Below are 11,302 nucleotides of genomic sequence, written 5' to 3' on the forward strand. Positions count from 1 at the left end.
GTTTGCAGGTGTAACATGGGGTTGATCCTGGTGCCTGCCTCCTGACATTGCTATGATGGGGAAGTGGGCTACATGTGAAAAGCCATTAGACTCTAGTGCCCGGCACGCAGATGTCTGCAGTTATCACCTCCTCATAGGAGAAAAGGGGGTGAGTCGGGCATTCACAGCTCCTAGATGGAGCCTGAACCACTCATTCACTTATTTAACTGTTTTTATTGAGTGATGTAACATATATAAGGATCCAGAACTAGAACCACGCCGGCCCCCTGTGCACCCCTCAATCACAGCCTTCCCGCCCCCAAAGGGAGCCACTGTGCCAACATTTATGATCATCGCATCCTTACTCTTCCCTAGAAGAGTTTCACCACTTTTCTAGAAGATAGAGTTAATTTTCCCTGTTTCCGGACTTAATACAATGGAACCACATTGTGTGGAGCCACATTGCACCCAACATCGCATTGGTAGGATTGGCTCCCGTCCTGACTTGCTTCATTTTCACCACAGTATAAAATTCCATCTTATGAATGAACCATGATGTATGCATCCATTCTACTGTGTGGACATTCGCCTTGTTTCTGGGTTTTGTTTCTATAATCAGTGGGGCTCTGCCCTTGTCCTTCCGGTGTCCTGGTGGCCCAGGCATGCGTTCCCGAGCGGGACTGCTGGGTTAGAGCACGTGGGTGTCCAGCATCACTAGCTCCTGCCAGACTGTCCCCTAAAGATGCCACGTGTCCACACAGCGGTGTGGACACTTCCCATCTGCCCACATTCCCGTCAGTGCTTGGTGTTGTCAGAGTTTTCACTTTGTCCACCTGATAGGTGGGTAGTGGCTATTCATCAGTGTCCATCCTCTAAGTATTCAGAGTGTCCGCTCTTGGTTAGGCACCATCCTAGGTGCTGGGGACAGAAGAGAAGAAAGAAGCTCCAGCTCCAAAGAAAACCAATCAGGATAATGGGCCAGAGCGGCTCCGTGGGGCTGGAGGCGGAGAGAAACAGGAGAGGAGGCTGGGGCGCCAGCTCTCACGTAGGACTGGTTTCCTTGCAGGCTGGCCCATCCTCCTCGGCGTGACCGGGATCCCCGCGGCACTGCAGCTCCTTCTGTTGCCCTTCTTCCCCGAGAGCCCCAGGTACCTGCTCATTCAGAAGAAAGATGAAGCGGCTGCCAAAAACGGTAAGGCTTTCCCAGGAGACCGGAAGAAACGACGCAGGTTGCGGCATCTTTGCTGGGGGGCGGGGGGTTGCGTGCTTCAGCCCCCAGCGCCCTCTCTGCTCCCTCACCCAGCACTGAGGGAACTGCGCGGCTGGGACGACGTGGACGCCGAGACACAGGAGATCTGGGAGGAGGACAGGGCCGAGAAGGCCGCCGGCTTCATCTCCGTGCTGAAGCTGCTCAGAATGAGGTCCCTGCGGTGGCAGGTCATCTCCATCGTCGTCCTCATGGGCGGCCAGCAGCTGTCGGGAGTGAACGCGGTACCAGGGCAGCCGGGGCCGGGGCAGCGGGCAGGCACGGGGGCGGGGGCGGGGAGGGATCCGCTGAGGGGTCCAGGCTGCCTGGCCGGCCTCACCAGCCTCGGGGGTGGCCTTCCAGATCTACTACTACGCAGACCAGATCTACCTGAGCGCTGGGGTGAGGGCACAGGATGTCCAGTATGTGACGGCGGGCACAGGCGCGGTCAACATGCTGATGACCATCTGCGCCGTGAGTGCCCCCGGGAGCCGAGTCCCTGTCTGCCACCAAGGATGGAGGGCACCTTGAGAATGGGGAGTCTTGGCCCAGGAAGGAGCCCGGAGCTCAGTGGCGACATGCCCCTCGGTCCCTCCTCTCTAGCCTCTGGGCTGTCCTCAGATGCCAGCCTGTCTCTTGGGGGGGTGGGCGGTAGCCTGTGGCCCCAAAGATGGAGACCCGTCCCCACCATCCACTCCGGAAGCTACCGCCGTGAGAGGTGGCTCTTCTCCAACGTCTCACACTGGGGACCACTACCTGTGCCAGGGCCACCGCGTGACAAATGGGGCCCCTGGACTGCGCAGTGCGGAGGCCCGCTGGCCATTCAAGGACACACACACACACACACACACACACACACACACACACGGGCAGGCGGGCGCACAGGGGGAGGTGGGCCTGCTGAGCCTCCCACGTTTCCTCGCCCTTTCCCTCCAGGTTTTCGTGGTGGAGCTCCTGGGGAGGAGAGTCCTGCTCCTCCTAGGCTTCTCCATCTGCTTCACCGCCTGCTGCGTGCTGACTGCCGCCCTGGCTCTGCAGGTGAGGAAGGGGGCGCCTGGGGGGGCCTTGCGCCCTCGTGCGCATGCGCGAGTCCGCTGCTTGGGGATCCCGTGCAGCCCCGATCCCCCCCCAGCAGCGCACTTCCCACTTCCATCCGGTATTCCAGGGGCATCCAGGTTGCGCTGCTTGTAGAAGGAGGTGCCTGGCGCCCGCCTTCCCAACCCAGGCAGAGCTACTGGCCCTCCGGGAACCGAGAGTCCTGACGCTCCCGTCCCAGGTTGTCTCCGCTTTGCCAGGTGTGATCCAACTCTGTTTTCTCCCCACAGGACACAATATCCTGGATGCCCTACGTCAGCATCGCCTGCGTCATCTCCTATGTCATAGGACATGCCCTTGGGCCCAGTATGTACCCCAGAGCTGGTTCTGTGGTTTCACTGCCCCCTCCTGTACCACCAGCCCTAGAAACTACTGGCCTGAGCTCCTTAGAGAGGCTCCAGGGAGGGGCGAATTCGGCCCAAATGGCTTCTCTGCCTGTGTTCTTGTGGCAGAGGGCTTTGAGCGAGGACAGTAAAGCAGCCTGTGTAGGCTGGAGCACGGTGCCCGTGTGGTCGGCACAGAGAGTCTTACAGGTGGTCATGGGCCCCCTTTAGGGACACCACAGGATGTCGCCTGTTGTGACCGACTCTTGCTAGGTGCCTTCTCCACGAGACCAGGAGTCCTGGAGACACACTGCTCCACCTTGGGCCGGATGCCTCTGGAACCTTGCATGGGCAGGGGCTCCAGGACCCTCTGTGGGCTTGCTCGGCCGGCAGGGAAGACAGCTCTTCCTCTTCTTCCCCAGGTCCTATCCCCGCACTGCTCATCACCGAGATCTTCCTGCAGTCCTCCCGGCCGGCCGCCTACATGGTGGGGGGCAGTGTCCACTGGCTCTCCAACTTCACTGTGGGCTTGATCTTCCCATTCATTCAAGTAAGTGCCACCCAGGAGCCCCAGAGGCCCAAAATACTCAAGCAGTAAATCGAGAACCTTTTCAAGAACGTGAACCCTCCCCCCTCCCACAGGTGGGCCTCGGAGCTTACAGCTTTATCATTTTTGCCATGATATGTGTTCTCACCACCATCTACACCTTCCTGGTTGTCCCCGAGACCAAGTCCAAGACCTTCATAGAAATCAATGAGATCTTCACCAAGATGAACGAAGTGTCAGAGGTGCACCCAGAAAAGGAGGAGCTAAAGGACTTTCCGCCCTCTACTGCGGGGCAGTAACTCGAGAGGAGGAGCCTGTGAATCAGGTCTGCGTGGAGCTTCCCTCCTGGGCTATGAATCCAGAACTAGGACAAGTCCGGTGTGGAAGGCAGGCCCTGATGAGACTGTCGTAAGGGCTTCTGTGCAGTTCTTAAGGCCAGGCTGTCTCTTTCCAGGTTGACCCATCACCAACCCCAAGGCACGCCGGGCAGCTGTCCCTCAGCCATGCTGGGTCAGCCATTGTGTGGCTCCTGGCAACACTGGCTCTTATAATGAAAGCCATCACCGTGGTGTTGAGATGGAAGGAATCAAACGTGGCCAAAGAAACTAGTTCTTCTCCAATCCCGTAGTCTTCCGGGGGCCACGGGCCCATGATCAGGGTGGAATCCATCCTCTTGTCAGATCCATCTCCAGAAACACTAGTTTTGAAAAGTATGATGTCGTGAGTAATGAAGTCTAGGAATCTGGGAAGCAGGTCCCTGCAGAGACTTTAACCAAGTCAGAGATTATTGTTCCCAAATTATATTATTAGAGGACAATAGAATTGCCTCTGTATATACTCAATAAAACAAATATCACTTTTCACCAAGACGTGCTGCTTTTCTGTGAGCCGGTGGAAGGCGGGGGGCATTCCCTGCTCCTTCAAACAGCTTGGCTGCACTGGAGTGTCAACCCCTTAAGGGCAGGGGTTTGGCCAGTTTTGTTTATCCCGGAATCCCCACTGCCTAAAAGAACCTGGCACGGAGGAGGCCGCTCAGACGATATTTGCTGAAAGAAGGGGAGGAGTGAGAGATGAGGTGGTCGCAAAGTTGAGATTTTTAAGATTTAAGGTTGGGGAAGCCTCTGCATGTGTTCAGGTGCATAGCGAACACCGAGGGGCCCTGAAGGTGGACAGGAAAGGGTGTCGGGAGAAAGAGGCAGTGCCCCCTACACACACACAGCAGAGCTAGAGGCTTTCGTAGAGGGGTGTGTGTGTGTGTGTGTGTATGTGAAGAGGGTGTGTACAAAAAGGTGGAGAAAACTGAGGTGTAGGAAGGGAAGTGGAAGGACCACCTGCCGAAAGGCTTCTGACAGGGTGTGAAATCTCCTGGGAGTTAGGGAGGCAGAGGCCAGAGGCCGGGTGGGACAGAGGTGGGGTTGGGAGCAGCTTTCTTGGGGGTGGAATGGGGATTCCCCAGGTGGTGAATTCCATGACTTACGAATATAGTGAAGGCCTAGACAACCCTGTGGTTGGACCATCCTTACCTTCTGCCACAGGGACCTACAGTGTGAGGGGGCACAGAAAACCACCATAGATGGCAGCTCGCAGTGCTGAGAAACAGTAAGGCCAGGATGTCAGAATTAAGGGACTGTGGCATTATCAATTCCGCTCATGTTACCTGCAGCACCTCTAACCCAGGGGAGGCTCTGGAGCACATGATTCTGTGGGTCTATTCTCTGGGGTCAACCATGGTTCTGCCACTTAGTAATTGAGCGACTTGGGCAACTTATTTGGTTTTTCTGTACCTCAGTTTCCTTTTTGGTTGAGCTAATAGTAAATGCCTCACATGGTTGGTTATGAGAATTAAATTCTATGCTTGTAGCTTTTAGGTCAGTGCCTGGTGTGTATCAAGCACTTAGTTATTTTTAAGCGCTTGGGATGTTGATCTTGTAGACAAACAAGCACACAGGTAAAATACAGTGAGAGACCCCACTCTACATGAATACTGGGATTAAACAAATAAGTGGATGGCAGAGGCTGGGAACCATCTCACTCTTGCAGTGGGAAATTACAGATAAGCCAAGAGAGAGAGTCTAGAATGATCCATGTGGTAATAGACTAGAGTTGGAGATATTGTTCAGCTGAATATAGACACAGGTGGCTACACATAGAAATATTTATAGATATGTGGATTTACATGCGTTGGTAAAATACAACAGGAGGAGAAAAAGATGGGCTTGGTGCTATGGTTGCACAGAAGGAAGATGGGGAATTAGGAAAGACAAAAAGGATTTCTCCAGGAGAAAATGCAGTAGGAAAGAGAAGAATGGTCACTCCAGGCGAGGAACAGCACAGAGAGATGAGAGGGTTTGAGGGGAACGCCAGGTAGCTTTGTGTGAACGTGAAGCCAGAAAGCCCAAACTAGATTCTGTAGGTCTCTGTGAGCCACACTGAGCCTGAACCTTGTCCTCAAGATAAAGGTGGCGGGACTTCCCTGGTGTCGCAGTGGTTAAGAATCCGCCTGCCAATGCAGGTGACACAGGTTCGATCCCAGGTCCGGGAAGATCCCACATGGTGGAGCAACTAAGCCCGTGCACCACAACTACTGAGCCCACGTGCCACAACTACTGAAGCCCACCCGCCTAGAGCCCGTGCTCTGCAACAAGAGAAGCCACCGCAATGAGAAGCCCGCGCACCATAACAAAGAGTAGCCCCTGCTCGCTCGCCGCAACTAGAGAAATCCCGAGCGCAGCAATGAAGACCAAACGCAGCGAAAAAAAAAGATAAACCTGGTGGTACGTGACAGTTGAGTTTCAGAGAGTGTGGCTGCAGTAACAAGACCAGGCAGGACTTGGGGAGGGAGACCGATTGGTGAGAAATAATAAGGGCCCTGCAAAGCCAGCAGTGGTGAGGCCGAGAAGTGAGGGAGAATTCAGAGAGACTTGGTGGGATTTAGGGGCCCTCAGCCACTGTAGGTGAGGCATCTGGCATACGTGCCAGGTTTCTAACAGGGGCCAATGGCGAATGGTTTGGGGAGCTGAGCGGCAGGTTTTGGGAGAAGACTAACAGTTTTGGACCTGTTGAGATGGGGGAGCTCACGGAACACACGGCAGACATCTAGAAGGAAGTTGACCGTATGGCTCTGAAGCCGGAAGAGCAAGGATGTAGATTTGGGGGAAACATACATACTTATCAAGCATCTACTGTGTTCCAGGCACTGGGGCTGCAACAGTGAAGAAAACCATGTCACTGAGTGAGAGGTGCGATCAAGAAAGATGGGGTAGCGTGAGGGTGACAGGTGGAGAACGGCTGTTCTCCAGGGAGGGGGAGGAAGGCCTCCCTGAGGGAGGCAGGGGGCAGCCACAAGAGAATCTGCGCAGGCACCGGCCTGGTGCAAACGTCCTGAAGTGAGAGAGGGCTGGCCGCAGCTCGGGAGTGACGAGAGGTCGGTGGAAGGGCTGCAGCAGAAAGGGTAAGGAAGGAGGTAGCTGGCAGAGACTCAGCAGGCCACCGGGAGGATTGGGGATTTTATTCTGAACGTGAGGGGAAGTCACTGGCTGACTTGAGTCAGACAATTCTGATCTGATTTGCAATTTAAAGAGCCACTCCATTAGAAAATGTCGGGAGATGGGAGGTCCGTGGACCCTGATTAAGGTCAGTCAAGGTCAGGGCAGTTAGCAAGTGAGAGAGATGGTGGGGAGGGGCTACAGACCCTGTTTGCTCGCTGCTGTGTATCCACAGTGCCAAGAGCACGCAGCAGGGCTCACTGGGTGCTGTTTTGAATCGATGAGTCTTGGCCGGGAGGATTTTAAGAGCGAGAGCAGAGCAGCGTGAGGCTGAGCTGATGTAGGGAGAGCATAATTGGAGGAGTTGCCAGCCGCAAGGCAACACGTTCATAACCCCATGAGGCAGGTAGCTTTCACCAGTGGTTTCCACACTTCTGGATTTCCCAGACCAAAACTGGGTGAACTAGCGTTGGGCTGCCTACGTTTTATTTTGTAAGTAAAAACCTAAAATAGGGAATTCCCTGGTGGTCCAGTGGTTAGGACTCCGTGCTTTCACTGCTGAGGGCATGGGTTCAATCCCTGGTCAGGGAACTAAGATCCCACACTGTGTGGTGTGGCCAAAAAAAAAACACGAAACCTAAAATAATAATAGTAACTCTCAACTACTATCATAATGAGAAAAAGAAAGGGCATTTTACTATATAGGCAGGATGTGACCACAGAATAAATTTCAGTCCTTTAAATCGAATAGATTTTTCTTCATGGAAACCTCACTACATTGCCCTCTGTCCTGATGTCACTTAACCAGCAGCAGACAGACTTCAGGAATGGGAGGGCTGCAACGCTGGCGATGTTCGTTATGGAAGAGCTTGGAGGGCAGAGTCTGAAGTCCCACTTTGGAATGAAAGTGACACAGAGTCTTGCCATCTTCAATCAGCTTCCTCGAGGGCTGGTTCCTCAGTTCCCAGAGGAAGAATGAGGAGGCAGGTGGCTGCCATTCTGACCCTCACTTGCATGGGCTTCATCGTAAAAGTGCGTGGTGATTTGGTTCTCTTACCTGTGGATGGTTCCTCTTCCTCCCCTCCCCTGTTATTCCTTAACCAGCTGATCAAGTGCTGCTGAGGGCTCTCTAGTCACCCAGCATTCAGCTCAGCACTGGGACACGGCAGAGTTGCCTATATGGCAACTGCTGTCTTCAAGGAATTTACAGTCTAGGCAGGAAGATGCAAACCACATGCAAATGGGAATTATGGGGCAATGAGAATTGACAGAAGACTGTTGTATCTAGTTTTGAGTCTGCTCTGAGCATTGTCTTAACCATCCGAGCAGCTCCGATGCCTGATTGGGAGCTTGACACTTGTTGGCACTTAGTAAACGTTGACTGAATGGACATGACCTGGAGTGGTCTTCAAGGAAAATGTGGTGAGCTGAGCCTCTAAGAATGGGTGAGATTTGTATAGCAAGGGAGGATAAGGTGATTGGAGGGTAGTGGGGGAGGGAGCATCGTGAATCAAGGACATTCATTCATTCAACAAATATTTGTTGAGCACCTACTATGTGCCAGCCAGTGGATGTAATGGATCCAATGGCCAAAAATACAAGTAAGCAAATACTGGAGGTCATTTCAGATAGTGCTCAGGGCAAAGCGGTGGACAGCGCCGGGTGAGGGGTGTGGATTACTTTCAAAAGGGTGGTGCTAGTGAGGACCTCCCCAAGGAGGTGACATTTGACCTGAGACCTGTGGGAGGAATGTTTCAAGCAGAAGGAACAGCAGGAAGGAGCTCGGTTTTGCCATCAGCTTGACTTTGTTGCTGCGGTTGACTCAGAGAAAGGAGGGGAGGCAAACAGTGTTGAATCAATGTTATTAGACTGTAAGCATTGTGACTAGGTATTGTGATTTCTGCCAAAAGGATACAGAATTCGGCTGATAAAGTGGAAAGATGGAGTGGGCTAGCATTCGAGAGTCTTTAGGAACAAACTGAGAGATAACTGTGGTCTGCTAACCCTGAGATGGGAGACTGCTGTGGATTATTCAAGCGGGACTAATGTAATCACAGGGGGCAGGAAGAACCCGAAAGACAGCAGCAAGAGAAAGACTCAGTCTGATATTGTTGGCCTTGAAGATGGAGGAAGGCTTCTAGCAGCTGGAAAAGGCAGAGAAATGGCCTTTCCTTACAGCCTCCAGAAAGGCGACACCTTGATTTAAGCCCACCGAGACCCCTGTCAGACTTATGACCTCCAGAACTGTCAGGTAATACATTCGTGAGGCTTTAATCCACTAAATGTGTAGTAATTTGTTACAGTGGCCACAGGAAACTCATACAGATCTTGGTGCTGAGAAGCAGGGGAAGCTGTAACAAATACCTAAAAATATGGAAGTGGCTTTGGCGTGGGGCAATGGGAAGAGGCTGGAAGAACTTTCAGGGACGTGATAGAAAAAGCCTAGATGGCCTTGGACAGACGTGGTAGAAATAGAAATGTTAAGATTTCACTGCTCACTGGGGACCAGGCTGTGCAGCCAAGGTTAAAAGGCAGGGAGGTGCCCCCCAGGGGAGAGATGAGTGCATGATTCAAGGTTGCTGAGGACAGACCACTCACACACCATGCTCAAGTGGTACAGCGTCTACTTAATGCAAAAGAGGAGAGAGAGCACGTGCCAGATCCAGCTCCCGGCCAAGCATCCGCCACCCCACAGCCAGTGGATGCGCAGCCCTGGAGGCTGCACACGCCCCACTTTGTGCTGCGTGGGAGGACCCCACCTTCTCCCCACCCCACCCCGTGAGGGCTGAAATACAGAAGCTGGGGGATTGCCTTTGGCCACTGCTGAACGTGCTTTAAGAAGAACCCTCGAGCACACACTGAGCCTGAAACGGAAAGATAGTCTCTCCCAGGGTGAAAAGCCCAGCACAGGCCGTGAGGGCTCTTCATGTCTTGGTAGGGAAGTGTCCCGGGTCCAGGACTTTCCCAAGAGTTAACACTCTGCTAGCAAGGCCTCAGAAGGGATGAGGGGCGCAGCAGACAAAACATGTAGCACTTGGGAGAATACCTAAATTGTCATGAGCAGGCCGTTAGGAGAAATAAGGCCCCCATGTTCTCTTATCCCGGTGGCCGTCACGCTGCTGTCCATGTGCCAACACATTTTTACCCAGGCACACAAGTGTATTTTGCTTTAGTCACCTAACATGACGTTCATAACATGTCTCCATGTCCCTACGTAATTTTCATAATTATCCCTTGAAATGGCAGTCTGGCATTCCAGTTGATTTGTCATAATTTATCCAGTTATTCCCTACGTTTTTGTTTTGCTAATATAGATAATTCCTTTTTTTTTTTTTTACTTTATTTTAACTTTTTATTCTATCTTGGAGTATAGCCGATTAACACTGTTGTGATAGTTTCGGGTGCATAGCAGAGGGACTCAGCCATACATGGACATGTATCCATTTCCCCCCACACTCCCCTCCCATCCAGTCTGCCACGTATCATTGAGCAGAGTTCCCTGTGCTATACAGTAGGTCCTTGTTGGTTATCCATTTTATTTTATTTTTATTATTGGAGTATAATTGCTTTACAATGCTGTGTTTGTTTCTGCCATACAGAGAAGTGAATCAGCCATATGCATACACACATCCCCTCCCTCTTGAACCTCCCTCCCCACCGTCCCATCCAACTAGGCCATCACAGAGCACCGAGCTAAGCTCCCTGTGCTATACTGCAGGTTCCCACTAGCTAACTGTTTTTCACATGGTAGTGGGTTTATGTCAAACCTAATCTCCCAATTCATCCCACCGCCCCCTTCCCCCATGTCCACACGTCCGTTCTCTACGTCTGCCTTTCTATTCCTGCCCTGCAAATAACTTCATCTGTACCATTTTTCTAGATTCCACATATATGTGTTAATACATGAAATTTGTTATTCTCTTTCTGACTTACTTCACTGTATATGACAGACTCTAGGTCCATCCACATCTCTACAAATGACCAATTTCATTTTTTTATGGCTGATTAATATTCCATTATATACACATACCACATCTTCTTTATCCATTCATCTGTCCCTGACTTCAGACTATACTACAAAGCTACAGTAATCAAGGCAGTATGGTACTGGCACAAAAATAGAAATATAGATCAGCGGTTATCCATTTTAAATATAATAGTGTGTACATGTCAGTCCCAAACTCCCTAACTATCCCTTTCCCCCACCCTTCCCCTCTGGTAACCATAAGTTCATTCTCTAAGTCTCTGAGTCTGTTTTGTAAATAAGTTCATTTGTACCATTTCTTTTTGGATTCCACATATAAGTGATATCATATGATATTTCTCTTTCTAATAGTGATAATTCTGAAATAAGCACTTTTTTTGTTCAATATTTTATTGACTTATTTAATACTAATAAGTGTAAGTAGAAATAACTAAGTTGTATCTCTTTAAAAGCATTTAGTTGCTCTTTCCCCCAAATGGACAATTAGTCCAAATTCGTAAGAGGAAGCACAGATGGAGAGATAACACAGGAGACGCATAAAGGATCCCGGCAATCAGGCCCGACTTGGTTTCCAAGACACCTCATTTCTAGGGACCCGGGGCAGGTGGTGTTTTTCTTCTCCTTGGTGCAACCAGAGAGTTT

At 51.5% G+C, this 11,302-nt stretch overlaps 1 protein-coding gene across 5 annotated transcripts in view; it reads left to right on the top strand.

The window, feature by feature from the left end:
• Positions 1-4,052, top strand: part of SLC2A5 (solute carrier family 2 member 5) — a 66,340-nt gene extending 62,288 nt beyond the window's left edge. For 3 of the 5 annotated variants that reach the window (XM_029231283.1, XM_029231286.1, XM_029231287.1), the window contains 7 exons: positions 1,046-1,171; positions 1,283-1,470; positions 1,589-1,699; positions 2,162-2,263; positions 2,551-2,626; positions 3,066-3,193; positions 3,286-3,948. In XM_029231283.1, coding sequence (XP_029087116.1) covers positions 1,046-1,171; positions 1,283-1,470; positions 1,589-1,699; positions 2,162-2,263; positions 2,551-2,626; positions 3,066-3,193; positions 3,286-3,489 — 935 coding nt within the window. In that variant the 3' untranslated portion in view covers positions 3,490-3,948. Of the gene's footprint in view, positions 1-1,045; positions 1,172-1,282; positions 1,471-1,588; positions 1,700-2,161; positions 2,264-2,550; positions 2,627-3,065; positions 3,194-3,285 lie in introns of all 5 variants that reach the window. The other 2 variants (XM_029231284.1, XM_029231285.1) reach the window with 2 other exon arrangements.
• The last annotated feature ends 7,250 nt before the right edge of the window (positions 4,053-11,302 follow it).

The sequence above is a fragment of the Monodon monoceros genome, unplaced genomic scaffold (assembly GCF_005190385.1).
Source record: "Monodon monoceros isolate NGI ecotype Baffin Bay Population unplaced genomic scaffold, NGI_Narwhal_1 Super_Scaffold_18, whole genome shotgun sequence".
NCBI classification, from domain to species: Eukaryota; Metazoa; Chordata; class Mammalia; order Artiodactyla; family Monodontidae; genus Monodon; species Monodon monoceros.